A 20,252-nucleotide genomic window follows, 5' to 3' on the forward strand; every position below is an offset into this window, starting at 1 on the left:
TCACTAATGGGCATCAGAAATTACAGGCAGTGGAATCGCGCCCCGCGGGGGGACTGGCCTCCTCAGCGGAGCGGAGCACTTAGACAGTGTCTGGGAGGCTGCTGGAGGAGGAAGGGGGGAACTCAATGTCACAGCCCTGCCTCATAATTAAAGAAACCCTATTCCTTATCCACTGTTAGGTGAGCCCTAGCTTGGTGCTCCATCTGAGGGCTCCCCTGTGGGCGTCTAATGCGTGTTGCCCCCAGTGTGCATGTGGGCTGATCAGGGAACTGTGCCTTTCTGCTGGGTGTCTGAGCTGGAAGCCCTCTGCCCACCCAGAGAGTTACGATGCCAGGTATAGAAAACAGGAAACAGACATCAAAAAGCTAAAAAAATATCAACTGAGTGAGTTCTGAAAGCACAGCCAGAACAGAAAAGTACACGCTGGATGTGAAGCCGAAAAGTATGCGCGAGGTGTAGCTTTAATTTGAAAAGTGACAGCCTAAAATGCCTATACAGTAAAACAGAGCGCATTCCAAATGATCCTGTTAGTCATTCTGAAATATGATAAATTTGAGTTCCTCCTTATTCAGAAATTCAGGGGCCATCGTTGGTCCTTAAGTCTGTAGATTTTCTCCCTGCCTAATCCCTCATTTGAAGTAAATAAAAGTAGTAGAGCTGTCATGGTCAGGTTGTTTTCCTCATCTACCTCCTGTGCTTTATAATTATTCATATGAAATGTGGTGCTGTTGATGGGCAACAGTCTTATTTTCTGCTTCAGTCAACAGTGCACATTTGTATTTCTAAATTGTGGAGCGCTTGTTATGTAAGGCAATTTTCTGCCTTCTTAAGAGCCGGATCTCCTGTGCATTAATAAGGGGCTAGGCTGAGCTGCTGGAGAGTTGAGGGCCTGTTCATGCTCTAAACCACACAACCAGCAGCACTGCTATTTAAATTAAGTCTCGTCTCACATACCATTTTTTAAAAAGTTTTATCATAAAATTGTGATTTTAAAACAGGCGTTATCCTGATAATAGTTAGATGTGAGAATGCCCAAGACTTAAATATACCTTTACAATACAACTTTACATATATAAGAAGATAAATGTTTAACATAAATGTAAAACACAAGATTACCATTTTTCCTCAGTCTTTTTAAAATTAATGCACTCTAATTAACCAACATGAATAAACACAATTTTGCAAGCTTTTCTAAATATTAAAATCCTGATGAGCACTAATTTATTTGATATTCATTCACTCAATTGTGCACAGTAGATTACTACATGTTATGAAATTACTTATGCATTCTCCATCCAGAAAATGTCACAATTTTCAAGCAGAAAAAAATCCCAAAAGAAGAAAAATGCATAAATGCATGGTGAAGTTTACCAATACTGCCAGGAAACACTTGAAAAGGCATGGAATATACAAAAATATAAATTTAAGGTTTGATTATAGTAAATTCTAGCATCTTATTCCAGTGCACTGATACTACTGATGATTTCTAAGAGATAGATAATGGACTCTTTCCTCAACTTAAGTGTTGCCTGTCTCATTGACAAGACACAGTATGAGCCATTGGGTTTATATTTAAGCATGTCATTTTAATTTTGATTTAATACCCTGTGGGATGATGGCGGCCTGTTTCACTAAATTGAATAGACATGTAGCTGATCTGGAAAATCAATTAATCGATGTGCAAGGCTCATTTAATACACATGTTAATATAATGGGAGACACACCCACCACCCATAAAAAGAGACATTGGGAGCAAATTGGACAGTGGTGATTTTAACAGCGGTTGACATAAGTAAAAGTGCACTGCAGCGGAAAACGGTGACATGGGTGTCTGAAGGGGCCTCAGCTGGAGACAAAAGCAGTTGAGATGGGTTTGAGACTGAGGAGGACGGTGGAGGGAGCGGGAGGGGAGGAGGGGAAGGAGGAGAGGAGGAGAGGAGAGATGGAGAGTGCAGACAGCCAGGCCTCTGAAAGGCCGTTGTGGTTGGCAGCCGCTGACCTTGGTGACGATGGGTTTTCACCAGAGGCTTCTAATGAAGGCTGATTGCCAGGGAATAGTGAGGGAGCCGAGGGGTAGAGAGAAGAGCAGGGGGAGAAGAGAGAGGAGGAGAGAGTGAGAAGAGAGGGAGCGAGAAAAGGATAGAGGAGAGGCTCAGGTAATTGCAGCACTTGTGGGTCTGAGGCCCCGCGGTCCTGTGATGTCGGGGTGCAGTGGGGAAAGAAGAGAGATGTCTGTGGACGTTTTGGTGGTAAATTGTGGAGCGCAGGGATAGGAGGCAGGCCCCTGGGCTGTAATTACCCCCGTGAGTGTGTGGATGGAGAGTGGACAGGCCCGGTGTGGGGTTCTGACAGCGACCGAGGAGACGACCGCGGAGGGGAGCGAAGCCAGACACGCAGACAGACGGCGGGAGTCTTGACGGAGGAGGAAGACAGGACGCCTCCGTCTCCGCCAGGCCCCCGAAACCAGCCGGCCAGACACTGGACCAAGGTCAGAGGCTATTAGTGAACACACAACATGCCAGTGACAAGACAGCCATGACAAGAACGGCAGAGAGACGGGACAGTGCAACACAAGACGCTGCTATGTTGCTCCCAAACAGCAACAACAGAGAGCGGATGGATGGAGGAAAAAACACAATGGAGAATGATTTTTCAGTTTTATTACAGGTTGCTTAAAAAGGAGATGAACAAAAACACAGGCAATGAAACAAAAAACAGACGGAGACAATAAAAATGTTGTACAGTGACTAATTAGATCAGAGCTAGAGAGAGAGAGAGGGAGAAAGAGAGAGAGAGAGAGAGATGGTGGGACTCCACTGGATGGCGCAGCGGGGTCAGGGGGGTCTGGGCGTACGGACTGGAATAAGAGAGTTGATAGGCTGGCCTAAGCTTCCTGCTGCCACGGATCAGTATGTACTGCCTCTCCTCTCCCTGCCTGGGCCGATGTAACTCACTGGAGTGGCAAATTACACCAGACCTACAGCTGTAGCCCGACATTATGATTAATTTGATCAGTAATTTCTCCTGTTTTTCATTTTAATCGCCGCGACCATTCTGCTGTGGCAGGTCTTTCAGATCTAATTAAGATCAATTCCGGTGTAACAGACTTGGCGAGCGCCTTTACCCCGTCAAATCCCTGAGCTCTCTGGGCGTGGAGAAAACCCGCAGCTCTAATCAATCAACTTCCAGCGAAATCCAGCGGGCTCCCACAATCAGCCCATTAACACACTTAAGCAAATTTCATAATCTCCCCCGTCTATTTGTCATCACTGTGGTGGCTATTTGAGTCAGCCACAGGCCGCGACTCACTGTACTCTGCATGATGGGGACCAGAGAGAGAGGGGGGGGGGGGGGGGGGGGGGGGCGGAAAGGCAAATTCTTACTCCATTCCACCAAATTAGCTGTAGTAATCTGAGTTTAGACCATTGACTCAAAGAGACACAGTCAGTTGTTGTGTGTATTTTATTCTAATAGGGATATTAATGAGCCAATTAATGAATTTTGTCTCACAAATTAAAAACACCGAAGACTCAAAACCTCTAGGGATGTAATGAATGCTCAGGATTTCTTCACCATGAGTTTACCAAGAATATCACACAACTCCCATGAGAAGAGAATTACAATGGGACATTAATTGGAACATAATGAGTGTTTGTCTCTCTGTGGCTCCGCACTGTATTTTCAACAAATAGTTGAATGGCTGAGTGCTCTTGCGTGTCTGAATAATGACAGTCTGAAATAGGGGTGTTATCTGTCTAATAGTGATTGTATTATGGTAATTATGACTTGACTTTGCTGCATAGACCAGTTCCTCTGGGTAAAGCGTGGGGCTCAGAAATACTCTACACTGTCTTCATTTAAAACAAATAAAAAGCCAAGACTAGACTCTTCCTGGATGGAAACTTCTGTGGATTAACCAATGAGATGCTTGGTGATTGTGTGACTGAAAATCCAATCACTGGCCCAGGTACAGAGGGTGCCGGGTGCTGGAAGGAGGCGATGCTGGGGTCTAAATCCTATTGCAGCCTTGGGTGGGTGCCGAGGCCACGGCCTGTCCTTGGGAGAGCCCCTCACTGGGTGACATGGCTGCATACTCTTTGACAACCCCAGCACTGACCCAGAGAAACTAAACCTTTTACATCCATCCTGCTACTCCCCCACACACACACACACACACGCACAAGTTCCTTAATCCTATTTGATGAGGCAATATCTTAATGATGCCTGATGTGGCCCCTTTGGCCCCCCTCAAGGGAGGTCTGTCCTCAGTCATCATAATCAGCCCCGCTGCTTCTTTTAGAAAAGACAATCTATATAAAGCTAAGGGTCTCGGTCTGATCCATGCAGTGAGCTTGTCTGAAATAATCCTGCTTCTGCTGTGTGTCTGTGTCCGCTACTGTGCCACAGGAAGATATTCAAAGATTCTTGGAAAATTTAACAAAGTGGCGTTTTCCCCGCAAACCACAAATTGATGAGTAAGACAGTCTGATCACGGTGCATCTGGTCAAAACTGTTATCTATCATCTAGAAAGTAAGGCCTTTGTACGCAGGCTTAATGTGTGAATCTGTATGTTGGTCAGTAGCTCTTGTTCCCATGGCCGGAGTGGACAGTGTGTTGGTGCGAGGCAGCAGCTAGCCTTTGGAGGCCATTAAATCCAGAGGCTGTTTTTCCTGCTGAGTCTCACTAGGCCGTGACAGGGCCGGAGAGGGCTGCAAGGGGGAAACAAATAGCCCAACTCATCCTGGCCATAAAGAAGGTTGCACCACAACCCAATAAGGGTCTGACGCTGATGAATGTGACCAGGGACAGAGAGGCGACCCTGGCCAGTCTCCACCAGAAATGAAACCACAGGGATATAAAATAGGTTATTATCGTCACACAGTGACAGCCAGACGGACAGAAGGGGGGAGATGGATGGACAGACAAACTGACTAAAAAGGAGGTTGAGTAGGAAGAGCAGCAAAGATAAAGGGACTGATTACGGCTGAAAAGCACAAGGATAGATAACCTCGGGATCCCTGTTGAATCAGCCGTAGGAGGCTGTGAATTGCAGAGAGGTTTGATGTGCTTAAGCACGTCTTCCTGTATCAAGGCCTGGGCAATGAAATGCATATTCTAATAGCTCCACATAGACAGAAGAGCGGCCAGCCTCGATTCAAATACTACCACTTGATAAAGATCAAGTGCTGACAGTGAATCAAGTACTGGGTGTACTGCTTAAGCATTGTGTTTTCTCAAGGTTGACCTGCCCTGCTACAAAATCACACCGTCACCAATGACACTTTTCATAGACACAATCCACCTCTTCACTTGGTAGCATCACGTTTTATGAATAGGAATTACATATCTCATTTCCACTCTTCAATTGTAATTTTCAAGTGAAAGATCAAGATAAAATGTTAAGATAGGTGTTTTACAGTTCTAGAAATGTAACAGATTTAATGCAATGCCTCACAAAATGAAATAAATGTGCTAAAGGTAGCTGATTATTTTTGAGAGACTTACACTCATGTAAAGCTGCTGTATTGATATTATTAGCAAGTAAACACTGAACTCACCTGCAAAGGCATGGGCGGGGTGACGGGCGAAGGCAGGCTGCGGGCCGGCGACTGGCTGGGCCGGTGGGGCGGAGACTGCGGCGGCTGGCCGGAGGCGGAGGAGCAGGCGGAGCCGGGGGAAGGGACGGAGGACTGCTGCTGGCTGGGCGGGGTCATGTGATGCTGGGACGACAGCTGGTTCTGGACGTGGGAGTGGGTTTGTTGGTGGTGGTGCTGCTGTTGCTGTTGATGTTGCTGTTGTTGCTGCTGCTGCTGCTGCTGCTGGTGGTGCTGCTGGATCTGTTGGAGCTGCTGCAGGTGCTGGAGCTGGGAGTTCAGTGATGAGGTAGCTGTTGATGGAAGGGGACAAGCTGTTTGACTCTGGAAGCATGTCCTCTTTTTGAAATTACATTATTTTTTTCATAGTCAACGAATCTTGTCTTCCTGTTGCCTTTAACCTGAATTCTGAGTCTGGAGTGCAAGGAACAAATGAACTAGGACAATATGTGTTGTAGCACGTCAACATGCTCAGCCATGAAGCGCTCATTATTTGAAGAAGCATGTTTACACCTCAGAACAAATGCATGTGCACATAGAGGTGTGGGATGCACAGGGTGAAGAGTGGCATATAGATGTAAATTGCATGGTGCCACAACAAGGTCCTCCAGGATTTTTAGCCTGTATGATGGAGTCAGTGAATTCAATTTAGCCAGTTGGAGGACAAAGCTATCAAGTCTGACTGATATAATTGCTCTCTCTGGAGCCAAAACTCTTCATTGTCACTTGGAAAATGTCAGAATCTTTGGTTTAATGGCTTAAAATCTCATAGGAAAGAGACATCCATCTTGACTGCAAGACTTAAGAAATAAACCCATTAACTAATTGGATCCAATAATGGCACACCATTAGAACCTCATTTCTACATTTCAGTGCTTATAAATTTTTATGCACTTTTTTAAAAACTATTAATAGACACTCAGACTGGCATAGGCTGCAGCCACACTAGCATGCAAACACTGCCATGGACCCAGACAGTATTCATCTAAAATGAAAACATCTTATTTATTTTGAACATTGTTCGGGTGCACCATTGTGCACTTCAACTTTATAAAAAACAGAAAAAAAATGTGAATGCAGAATTCAGTGGCTCTTGTATCCTTTCCCACAGACAATTTGTGTGAATGTTCAGCACTTGTAATGAGTCAGGAGAGAGCACAAAGGAAGCAACACGAAACCAAATAATAATATCATGAGGAGATTCGAGCCAAAACTCACTGTCCTTGCTGAGCTTCTACAACTCCTTAAATAAAAGAAAGGACAAACTGAGTTTCCATAGTGCTATGACGGATAGAAAAGTTGTGTGTGTGTTTTTTCCTTTGAGCTGACTTCGGTCAAGCACTCTATAGAAAATCCTTAAAGAAACTGTATGAGTACTCTATATAGCAAAATAGAGCTATAAGTACACAGCATCGCTACAAGGTTAATCACAGGTCATGTCAAATATAAAAAGTATAAAATAAAATAATATTATTCCTATACTGTAGGACAGTTTGGTTTCCCATAGCCAGAAACAGTTCATCTGAGTTTGTGCTGCAGCTGAATCGGATGTTACACAGCTCTGTATGGAGAGAAATGGAAAAGATGAAACAGGTGACCATGACAGTATCCCAGATGATGTTCTGTGGATTAAAAGATAAGACGGGCTTGGATGGGGTAGTAGACCTGAAGGATAGACCTGTATGCTGATATCTGACTGGATTTCACTCACTGGACTGCACTCTGGGAAGAAATTCCTGTTGTGGAATTTAACAAATTTACCTAACAGACGGTTCCACAAGTAATAATGACAAAAAAATAACAACAAAGTTTAAAAAAAAAAAGAAGAATATAGCCATGTCAATGAGCAATAATGATATGCATATTATTATTTATTCTGTTGCTAATTTGACAGATGTAGTCACTCCTAGAAAAAAAGGTCACAAAAATGCCAATTTTTAATTCAGTATATTGGTGCATCCCTAATGCAGAGTGAAGAATATATAGTGGAAATAAATGTGGAAATAAAATAAATCCTGCTGAGGAAATAAGTCTACTGTAGCACTATCTATTAGCCTGGCTTACCTACATGAAGAATTGCCAAAACTGGTAATTCAACAGGACATTTAAATTACTGAACAGTTAAAAATGATTACTAATAACATTACACAGGAGGAACTACTAATATTTGCTGCACTCATTCCTTGCTGACAGAAATAAAATAACCAAATTGCTCTCTTGCTGCATTTAAAATCCCCAATTATAGATTTGATTCTGAGATCTGTTCATGCTGAAATATACTAACTGGACTATTGTACACCATGAGAATAACATATTTGAATTTGTAAGTCTTTTATACACACCACATAACAACCTACAAACTACAGCGTGTGAGGAAGGATTTACAATGGGGCTCACATATGCAATAAACTATTAAAATGACTCAAAAAAATGGAGTGAGTAACAACAGAACAATGGTTCAAAAGAGTGTTTGGATGTCTATTGATAATGCAACCGAGCAATTGTGAAAAGAGGGGTAGACAAGCTTGTATACATACTGAATCAATGCACTTAAATAATTTAAGTGTGGTTGTCTCATAAAAGATGAATAAAACATCAGGGCAGACAAGTCTTTGATTAGTGTGGTCACTAAGACTTCAGGACAGGCATAGATGAACATTTGATGAAGATCATCTCCCCCTTTCCTCGCTCTAAGTACAGCTGCAGAAGCACAGCAAAGAAAGCCAGTGTCTCTCGGCCAGTAAACAGTACACTTTTACATTTCTTCTACCTCCTGACACATTGACACCTCTCTCACACCCCACCATGAATTATATATCATCTGTGCTCACAAACGCCAAGAGTCCAATTCTCACTTGAAATGTTGGGGCAAGTTGTCTAGCAAGCCCCGAGTCCCTGACAGGACCGTCTCTTTTCCTTTGCAAGTGCACCACGACAAAATGTTGAGCCCTATTTAAAGCTGGAATAAAAGGCGAATGAAAGGGGAAAAAAAGAGACGAGAACGAAAGAGATAAAATGAGATTTCTGTCAAAAAATTATCGAAACCAGGGGAAGATCAAAGACGATTGGAGAATTTCCTCCAGCACCAACCATTAGGCAGAGGAACAAGAGGCACAACAAAAGAATATGAGGCAAAAGAAAACAAATACAGAGGGAATATGGAAGAAGCCCCATGTGGCCTTATTATAAGGGCTACACCGCAGGTAACTATATTCTTTAACAGCAGTGCTTTATAAATTCTGTCATCTTGTTAAGACTGTCAGGACCACTGACCCTCCCTTCCCCTCTAACTGGGCAACTGGCATTTTGAAGCTCATTCTTTTAACCACAGCTGTCTGATTGCTTTGGTTGAGCACATAATCCAAACGGCCTGTCTCAGCTAATTGTTTGTGCTCCTTCCTCCAGCAGACACAGGGCCAAGGATGAGAGTGGGAGCTTCACTTATGATGGAGAGAGGGCAAAAGGGTGCTGGGATCCTATAGTGCTCATTATATCTTCCACTGTCTCTTTGTTGTGTTTCGTACTCGCTAGTCCTCCGACTGCGACAAAGCAGCTCTCTCACTTAGTCATCACGCCCGAGGGGTAGAAGAGCACGGTCCCACTCTCACTGTTGTCACAACCAGCCCGAGCTAATGTTGATAATGAGGAATGAGCCAAATCACAGAAAGTCACACAGCCAAATGATCGCATGAGTTAAACTGTGGCATTTTCAGCATAATTTGAACATTAATAACAATCATTTGGGACGATGAAACAGAGGTGTCTAAGGCCTCCAACCTCGCTGCTTTGAACCCGTCTACCGTCTCTCTTTCGGGGCTTTTTCTTCACCGTAGTGCCACAGCCCAAATCAACCGTTATCTTTGACTGTCCCGGCCCTGGCTTCTGAAGAACTGAAGTGCGAAGCGAGACTGATTGTCAGAGGTCGAAAGGCTAGGTCAAAGCTGGCTCATTCGTCAGACAAATGCTATTTTTGTTTCCTGTGTGGTTGAGGAGTGAGGGGAAAAGAAGCAGCCAGCTCTCTCATTACCAGCGCTATCTCAGTGGTCCCTGCCAACCCCCCTATTACAGCACTTTTCTCTCTGGGGCTGATTCTAGCTTGACTCCTTGTTTTTCTCGCAACGCACAACACCTACTTTTACAACTATTCCCTATGTGTTATGTTGTATTGTGCCTCTGTGTGTGTGTGTGTGTGTGTGTGTACAGGTGTAGTCATTGTAGAAGTCAAACTTTCTACATGTTTGCCACATTGATGCTCCACCTGAAGGAGATTTGTGTGGAACATGCAGGAGACTAACGCTGAATAATTGCAGTGCTAGGGGATTTCTACAACAGCCACAGCCACACAGTATGTGACCATGTGTGGACGCATGAAAATATACTGCAATTAGGTATGGGACAATACGCTTATCCCATGATACGATTTGATATGATATGGGGTTCACGATTCGATACAACCACGATACGATGTAATAAATAAACATCAATGGCAACAAAGTCTGACTGTGCAGAAGTAGGTTTATTTCTGAGCCACAAATCTTTCTAGCAATGCCATTGGCTTGCTAGAATGTAAACTACAATTATAAAAATGTCATTATAAAGTGCAAATAATATAATTTTGATATAGGTTAGAGCTTGTGAAATTGTGATGGTCAAGCCGTCTCATTTGTGATTACTACAGCAGAATAAAATGTAGCTAATATCGCGATTCATTTTTCTGATCCAACGATATGTATTGTAAAATGTTTGTATTGCGATATATTGAATTTCGATATATCGTCCCATCCCTAACTGCAACATACTATATGTATGTATATAAATGTATTTTGGCTACATTCTGGTATAGGATGCAGGTGTACTTTAGATATACTACATTGGATACCTGTTTAGTGGCATTACAGTACCATACAACATGTCATACACGATTCACTGTAAATCCAGTGAATTAAAGAAATGTAAAAAGAGCTATGTACTGATGCATTTAGTTGCTCTGGTCAGCCTATAGAATGAAATCCACCCAGAGGTTGGCGTTTATGAGTAGAAGACTAGATAACTATAATTGAAAGATGAAACATTCACTCCGATTCCATCATGCTCATATTATGGCCCTTAGAAAAGGCCCAGCCAAGGCCAACATACAGAGCGGCAGTAAAGTAACAGTAATCATGTCTATACTAAAGGACTTTTGACTGCCTTTCAATCCATCAAACTATATGTATTCTACACAGAATGAGGCACAATCCAAAGCAGGCGGAGATGATCGTCTTACGCTGAAGGAACTAGAAGTTGTTTAAGAGTATAAAAAATGGATACTCTCTAATAGTTCACGACAAACCTTGGGAAGTTTGTTCTGATTCTGAGTTCATCAAGTTGAATGAAATCTACAGTTTGTGTTGGACCAATAAACGGCATGTGAAGGAGATAATTTCAAAATGCTATATATCCATTTTGGAAAAATGTTGCTATCTGAAATTGATCAGGCAATATTTGAAAAACATAAATGATCCTATCCTCAAAAAAACTATTTTATAAGCAAATGTCTGAAGTCGACTCCTGTCAGCAGTCAATATAGGAGAGTGGGTATCATTTTTAAAAAAAGGTGGATATCTAATTTTGGAACAAACCTCTTCATGTATTTATGTATTGTATGCTTTGTTAAAGGTGTGATAATTGCTTTTGAAGCGGTTAAGTTCATGCAAAGTTCTGGTAGTTTGCGGTGGAACATCAGCATCACCTCAAGTCACCTGATCAGCTCAGACACTCCAGTATCTGCGCATAATTAAACTGCGAAAAGACGGAATATTTTCCTCCATCACTCTGCGGACCAGCGTTCAAATCATTCCTAACTGCTGTTGCGCTGTCTCTCTGTCTCTGGCATCATTAAGGAGTGTCGTAAATTAAGCTCTAATCGGGAACTGCAGAGGAGCCTGTCAGGAGTTAATGAAAATGTCCAATGTGACCCACCCTGTATTTTTAGGAATTGCTCCAGTCTAAACACAGCTGTCATTCCCTAACAAGAGAGTTGAGAAGGGACAAACAATGTCCCTATTACTGCTCTGCCTCACGTTCCGCTGTGGGAGTCCATAAACCACTGTCTCAATTGCCTTTTCAATGAGTCACACTGATAATTACTCCAGTGGAGGTAAGGAGATTTAGCCTCTATGAGATCTGGTAATTATGAAGGTGGTCAAAGGAAGGTCGTTTTTACTCTGTGGATTAGATTGGAGCACTCACAGACTGATGAAGTGGATAACATGACTGTTTTCTTCCCTGATTTCTTTCGTGCACTGTTAGCTTTTTATCAGCGTTGGTCACTTTTGACAGTGACAACACAAGTCCATGTACTCCAATATTAATTACTTGGTGGACATATCTGTGTATTTTTCAGACATTGAGCAGCCTCTAAGATCCTTTTTACATATTTGGACAGTGCAATACACACATGAGTTAGTATTACATGATGCAAAGATAAAACACACACCCAAAAAAAAGATTTCCATAACACAACTTGAAACACAAATTTGTTTTAGATTCTTTTTACTACCAAATCCACGCAATTGGGAATCGTGTTAAGGGCATGGAAAATAGATTTTTGCCTTGGCAATGGTTGGAATAAACATGGGAAAATGAAACGATAGAAAAAAAAAACTACTGAGCTACTGAATAAAAATATTACTCACAGCCACTGCAGACAATATCAGTGTTTCAGTCTTGCTTCAGGAGGGACTCACTGACTACAAAAAAATATAGGCAGTTAAGATTTGAGTGGAGTCGTGGAGCCACAGGATTTTAGAGAGTAAACCACATCGCTTGTAGGGATCCAGAGATAATGCTTTCACTTTGTGATGCAAGGCAATATCAAGCTGTGTTGTACAATTCTCACTCTAGGGGAAGTATTTCAAAGAACCAAATCCTCTCCATGGAGATGTTAGACATACAAGAAAATCCCTGTGTACTCGATAATGCTGCCCTTTTGATTTCGCGTACTCTCGGTTATTGATTTCCAAAGTGGGGTCCGGGGACCTCCAGGGGTACTTGAGAGGGTTTCTAGGGGAATCCAAGCAAAATGAGGTGTAGTTTAATTTCACTATTATTTTGTTCCTTATAGGTAAGCCCAATGAGAAATGACTGATTTGAGTCTAGCTTTCCCTGTCCTCTCAAGAACTACAATATGGACCAGTGTTGTCCAATAATGTGAGAGTCTGCAGGTTTTCCTTCCAACCAAACACTACACAAGCTGATTTCACTGACTAGTTGCTCCCTCTCTGTTTGAATCAGTGAAATCAGCTGCTGTAGTGTTTGGAAAACCTGCAGACTCTTAGGCCTCCATGGCACATGATTGGACAACACTGGTATAAACAGTTTGCCACTTCTGTTCTAAATCAGATCTAAAAATGAACATTTTCTCAGATGGGATTCCTTAGGACAAATCTTGTTAAATGTCAGTCTGTGGTCTAACGTACGTCTATTTGGTGCTCCTTGATATGAAAACATTTGGGAACCCTTACTGTAGTTCTGAGGGGAAAACTCAAGAGACAGGCAGTGGGTCTTGCTTTTCATTTTTTTCATACATTTCCTAGAAGTTGTAATTTAAAATTTTCAAGAAATTGAGGCAAAACCTTTTTTTTCCATACAACAGCCCAAAGGGTTTATAAAACCACGTCTCTACATTCAAATCATTAATAACCAACAACATTAGACTCCCTCCCAGTCCCTACTGTCTGAGACTGAAGACTTAGACTCACACTTTACAGCAGTGGTTCTCAACGTGGGGTTCAGGGACCACCAGGGGTCCTTGAGGGAGTTCCAGTGGGTCCCCAGCAAATTGATGAATTGTTGTTGTTCATTTACAAGAAATTAACACAATTAGAGAATGTAGAAGAATTACTATTTTGTTCATAGTTTCACTGTTATCTGTCTACCTACAATACAGATAGTCATGGAATTCTGGACAAAATCATATTTAACAATAAAAATATTCTCAAATTTGGGTCCGAGAGACAAATTCTCATTAAATGGGGGTCTGTGGCCCTAATGTGTACTAAATTTGGGGTCCTTGATATGAAAAAGATTGAGAATCACTGCTTTAGAAGATATGTGGACAGTGTGTGACACTAAGCGGTCCCCCTCTGGCTTTTGTCCTTCAGAGTCCAGAAGGTACTGGAGTCTGCCCCCCAACGCCCCCCCCCCCACCCCCACCGCCCCCCACAAAAAAAAGGCCTGTTTGCCTGGCAGGACAGACTGGGTTATTACAGCGTGTTCATGGTCCCATCATGTGTCGTCAGACCAAAGCGGAGGCCGCGAGTAAAAGCCTCATGCAAAATTTATGTTCATGCGGCTGTTTCAGTGGGTGGAAAAATCAATATTGCGGGCCTGATGCACGGAGATGACTGAGTGCTCTCTGACTGACAGTAAAAGCTGAGAGAGATTGAGGGGCTACATTTACTGCTGTAGAAATGGAGTGGAGTAGAGTTGCCCTAATAGTCTGTTCACCTTAAATTTGAATTTCATTGTGGATTATTTTGGTAACCGTTTTGATTGTGAGGGTCTGAAGAAATTACGCCGTCGGAAAAAAAAGAATGGACTCGGAAAAAGCAAGCTTGTTTTCAAATCCTCTAAAATATATCTTTCATTGCGGTTTCTGAACAGCTACAGTACTGTACATTACGGGGTGATTAAGCCTTCCCTTCCTCTCCAACTTACACAGATATAAAATGATTGTAGAATAATCAAAAGACAATGTGGGTATGAGTAGGACATCATAAGGCTTTTGTTCTGCGCTGCTTCGCTTACATATGCTTTTGATAGTGTGCCACATACCCACAGTGCATTTGGGGAGGAATGTGAGAAGAGAGCGAAAGAAAGTGAGAAAAAGAATTCAGTGGGATGAAATAACCCCAAACAATGGGATTTGCTTTCCATTCTTCTGCCTCCATCTTCTGTCTTTAATTATTCCCTTTGGTTGTCTGAGGGAGCGTGTAAGCACTTTCACAGAGCACAACATGCCCAGCAGCACAACACTGTCTGCCTTAGTGATGTGGAGACTTCTGAGTGACACTGAGCCTCTTGTGATTATTAATGCTGTTTAATACAACACAGAGCAGCCACTATGATTGAGGGAAAAAACAGATTTCAAAATGCACGCATTCAAAATACAATGTGAATGGAATTATGTTCTACATGAGCACTGCACTGGAGATACATTTTTTTGCACTACATAAACAATGTAGTGTACACCACAAAATGAAGGCTAATGTTTTGTAGATGCAACATCGAAAATGTGTATTTGATAATAGATACCAAGTGTGCTATATTTTGTATACAGCGTTTAATGGAACCTCAGCTGTTCCTGGTGGGATTCTTTGTGCCGGTTTAGTAGTTTCTTCCTGAATCGCATATGAGATATTTGAGAGCCCAGAACGATGTATGATGAATGAAGTAGCATGCTACTTATACGCTTATCGTGCTCACTGACTAGCAACAGGTTCAGCAAAGGGCAGCGGCAGTAAATGAAATTCCCCACCGGGACAATATATCATCAAAAGAAATGTATGCACCCGAAACTTACAAGCCTTCTTCAGATGCGGACAAGGTGCCTGACGGGGTGGGGGTGGGGGTGGGGGGTGGGTGGTGGGGTGGGGGGTGGAGAGGAAAAAAAAAAAAGGGGGGAACTGGGAAAAGAGAAGGAGAATGGGGGGGAGGGTTGCTGCCGGATGGGTGAGGAGCAAGCAAGGAGAAGCAGCAGATTTGTTGAATCAGTTCTATTTTCATATTGGCTGATCTGTGTCTTTTAACCATTTCACTGCAGCCGGAAAATGAAAGTACCAGGACTAATTTCACAGTGAGAGCCCACTGAACAAAACCCCCCACGGTCTGTGGAAAAAGGTGCTAAGTCTACTTTGTCATTGTGAATTACGGCGGTGTAATTCAGGAAACGGAGGAGAGAGAGAGAGAGAGAGAGGGAGAGAAAGAGAGAGAGAGAGAAGGGGAAGGAAGAGTTGAAGAAGTGGTAGGAAATGTGTTCAGAGAGAGGCAAGAAAAGCCTCTTTCCACTCTTCCCTGAAATGTACTTAGTGATGTTCTCTTATGATCTGTAAGTAACAGATATCTCTCTCCAAACACGCCGTCCTGTACCGATGCTACAGGATCCATCTGTGATGTGTCTGCAGTTAGTCCAGGAATAGCACCCCGGGGACCTACACACTCCTCAGACCTCCTGCGGGACCTTTTAAGCTGCACTGATACTGATAAAAGCCCCCGCAAATCTGGCCCCCAGATACCCAGGCCATTAATTAAGGTAATTAGGCCCTGGTCAGCAATTAGTAACCGCAGATAGCTTTTAGCAGCGGCTCAGTTGTTCCCCGATGGTCAGGGGTTTGGTTCCATACCATCTGCTGACAAATGTCACCACAGACTCTTTGGTTTCACGGACGGGGAACTGGAGAGCCATGTTTAATAATGACCTTTGTGTGATCCAGCCTGGCTCCTGAGACTCCCACTGCCTCTTTGTGCCGGATCACTTTGTTCTTCCCAGTTCGCGCTTCTTTTCGCTCTCAAACATGGAAGACCAAGCACTGTGAAAATCCATACATGCTGTACCAGGCCACAGCGCGAATAGGAAACATTCACTGCGCAGGGGTATTGATCAAAATTAAAAAATCTGCGCTGAATGCAAGTAGTATTGATTAGTAGGTGATGATATATTGATTTGCTTGTATGATTAAGTCGATGATAGGTCTGTATTGATAATATGTTGGTTTACGTTTATAATCTTATATGCAATCATATTGACAGTGATGATATATTTAAATCACACTGTACCTACTTCTCAACTAATCTTACATCGGAGCTGATCTGCGCAGACATTTTCAAAATTGAAAAATGGTCAAAATAGTGAAAATTGTCAAAACACAATAGTAACTGTAAATTGATTGTATATTTATAGAGGCCAGGTCTTAAGACGTTAAAGATGGAACAAAACTATGCTAACAAGACAATGTAAAGGACAATCATCAATCAATACAATCATGCCTTTTTGTCACATACCCTTTGTTTTAGAATGGTATAGAGTTTTTTGTGATTTCTCTATATTTTTATATGTATCATAGAAGAGATTTAAAGTGATCCACCATTTAACCTTTCATTAAATCTCTTTTTGTCAGTGAAGTCCCTGTAATACTGCATGTGCACTTCATAGAAAAACAGGAAGAGCAGCAAAGCCCTACTGAATAAATGTGAGAACCATTCAGTAACCAATGCAGCTCTTTTATCATACATTTCAAACCTCTGGCCAATAGATCTGAATGCTGTAGCAACCAATATGAAAACACAGTAGTCTGTGTATTTCATCCTTTGGCAAAGGTGTGTGTTATAGGGGCTCTGAGTAGAACAGACTGATAAAAATAGGCTGAATACACACATTCAACCTTAGAGGACAGATCATGCAATAACTCACATTATTGGGAAATGGGAAATAAAGGATGCAGCTGTGCTACTTTACACAATTCTACATTTGAGGCAATCTGTGATAACACCATTTTCATTCCAGTTCAGTCCCATAAAATTACCATTAACATTACAACTCATGCAGAACACAGATAAATGTAAAATGTCACCCAATTCTGCCAGGCGGGAATTCCAGTTCCACAAGATTACCATCTCTGTCTGCTCTCTCCCACTGCACCTTGTCTAATATTTCATTTACAACATTTCATAAGTTCATTTTCCCCTCACTGACCATGTAAATCACAAATCAATTTTCATTTAAAATGCTTGACTACAGATTGTTCCTGAAAGCTTCTGAATTGCGCCTCAGCAATATGGCAGACCTTTAATGTGAGGGGAGCAAATCTTTTGGAAACCGTCTGGCCGGAAAGTGAGAAAGAAGTGAGATGTAATTCTACAAAACAACTGCAGGCCAAGTGGTCAAGTCATTTACTAGAAACATTACACAAGTGTTGAAATATCATGAAAACAATACAGTAGCAACATAACCTATTATGTAAATTATAGCATATCCATTACAACCTCATTTAGTGAAACATCAGACTTATGATCGACTGGTTTACTCAACAGGAACAATGAGCAAATCACGTGTCAGCGCAAAGATAAACTGTATTGATTGTGCGTAATTGTTGGGACTACTTTATTGATACATGCAACTATCTTAAACTATCTAAAATATTGATTATTCCATAAAGAATTTCAGTGTTCAGAAGATTTCATTCTACTTCTGTTCCCAGCAGGTTCGGATAATTGAGGTTTTATTACAATTTTAATATTATGCAGTGGGAAACTGTAAATTTTGTTGAATGGACACAACAATATGCGTGTTTTGCCTTTAAAAACTTGATTGCACCATAGAGACGGTTATTTATTGTTGATCGAATGGGTACCAGCTGGAGTAAAATGGACAAAATGCTTCAACTTATTCATATAATTAGAAGCTAATTGTTGGAATTCCGCCAACTTCTAACTTCTAGGAAAATACATTGTCCTAAAACACAGTGCAAAGTCCCTGAGAGCAAAAAACACCCTCGGTACATTCAATAAAATGTTTTGAAATAACTGCATTGCAATCTCAGCATTCACAGTGTAGATACAGTATCTAATGTGGGGAAACTGCTGTGCAGACTGTGTGTTTATGGCAGGGTGTTTGCAAAATGTCTCCCTCTGTGTTTACCAGTGGGGGCAGATGTCAGGGTCTGCTGTGGTGGAGCAGACACAGCCATGTCTGATTAACAATATTATTGTCCTCCTCCGCACCACCATAAAGACTCATCCCCCCCCCCTCTTCTCTCTATCTATCTCAGGCTCTGGCAGCGGGCTGTCCTGCGGCGTGGCCGAGCCAGAGTGACACCGCCACCGTCCACAAAGCAAAACACGAGTCAACAGCCAGTAGGTTAAGACAAACAATGCTATCTCACCAGACAGAAAACAAACACTATTACACTCATGAGAGATGTGGGCGTTATACATAAAAAAATAAAATAAAATCTGGGAATACATAGCCTAACAAAAAAATAAAAAAAATCATACTGTATATCCAAATGAGATGTGCATTTGTACTGTCATTTTTGCACAATTATGAAATGCATGTAGCTGAGATTCAGAACAAATCATTAACATGTCGGCAACAAGTGAAACTCCAGGGGGTAAAATTTACTTACATCGCAACTTCAAAACAGACATGAGTTTAAATGGTGAGTCTCGGGGGAGCGTGCCTGTGTGTTCGCATGCCCACGTGCGCGTACAGTAAGCCTGTGCACGAGATGGGAGTGAAAATGTGTGTGTTTGATTCTAACCTTTTGAACACTCTTCTGTACATTTTGATTGGTGAGTTATTTTTTCCCCCCTGAACTGTCACAAAGGCAGTAACCCCGCACGTTTCCAAGCTGCTTATTGAAGACAAACAATAAACCACTGGCAGATATCAATGGCAGAGATGAGAACCCGGGTGCCATATCTGCTGGGATTGCCTGGCGAACCTGCCTCTGCCTGCGCTTCATCTCCAGCAGCACCTCTCACTCTCAATTATTTGGCTGCTGTCACAACAAATCAATCAAATTACCGCTCCAGGACTGTGTGCAGCTGCTCCTATTGCATCGCTAGTTGCATTAGCTTTGAAATGTATGAGGTCTACATTTTATCACTGTTATTTATTTAATGCAACTCTCTCCCCTGCGAGTCATCTTACAACCACAGCAAAGTTAAATCATTAAAGGACGACGTGGAATACATACTGCTTGAGAACACTTCAAATTAAACAGCGATGGGGGAGAAGGGATGGGTTTGGCCTCTCTTGTGTTTAGATGGCAGGTGTTGACGTGAGGAAACGTGGGCTGCTTAATACTCTACTGTCCGAATGTACATAATCCCTACACAAACAATAGCTTATTTCCATCTCAGCTCAAACCGATTCAACACATATACACGTAAAGAAAAAAAACCCCACAGTGATCAAACAGTGTGGCTATAAGCCGACACAACAAGCCTGAAAAGGATGTTTGAAATTCACTGACTGTGCCAATAATGTAATGGGCAAGAGACAGAGAGGCATTCCCACAGCAGACAGGGGTTAAGTCAGTGGCCTGGCCCGGTGAGCTAACCTCTTAAAGGAGCAGCAGTCAGCTGAGGCAGAAGAGATGGAGGCTGACATGTCTAACTAGTGTGGAAACATTTGGCTCTTCCCCCAGGAGCCCACCCTTTGGTGCTGTAATGAGCAGAGTGATTTCCCTAATTTGTATCATGCTAACACCCACAACCTGCGAACGATACCGCCGAGCGTTTTCATCAAAACGGCAGACATGGCTTTGATTGGTACTGACATTGGGTCTCATTACTGCAGGTGAGTGGGATGCCGACCTTTATCAGGATCCTTGAGTGCTGTTTCGTGTTTCCTGTGGACGAGTACAGAGGAACAATGCTCTCACCTCACCATTAGAACTCGGCTCTCTGATGTGATGCGCTGCCTGGCTTTTTGCTGAGAGCAAATAAGATGGGATATGCTTATTAATATGAAAGAGCTCCAGTAAACTAGCTCCTTGCATTACCTTTGAGTGAGTCATAGAGAACAGCAGTAGACAGATGAGAATTTGTTCTGTTTCCTCCCATTGAGTACTACATGTGCAGTGCTTTGATACGACTTGTTCTACAAGTAT

General features: G+C 42.4%; 1 protein-coding gene across 1 annotated transcript in view; it reads right to left on the reverse strand.

The window, feature by feature from the left end:
* The window catches only part of pou6f2 (POU class 6 homeobox 2), a 64,468-nt gene that overhangs the window by 21,665 nt on the left and 22,551 nt on the right, over nucleotides 1–20,252 (reverse strand). The window contains exon 5 of the mRNA XM_071921500.2: nucleotides 5,560–5,888. Within this exon, the coding sequence (XP_071777601.1) occupies nucleotides 5,560–5,888 (329 nt within the window). The remainder of the gene's footprint in view (nucleotides 1–5,559; nucleotides 5,889–20,252) is intronic.

Source organism: Centroberyx gerrardi, chromosome 22, assembly GCF_048128805.1.
Source record: "Centroberyx gerrardi isolate f3 chromosome 22, fCenGer3.hap1.cur.20231027, whole genome shotgun sequence".
In the NCBI taxonomy this organism is placed as follows: Eukaryota; Metazoa; Chordata; class Actinopteri; order Beryciformes; family Berycidae; genus Centroberyx; species Centroberyx gerrardi.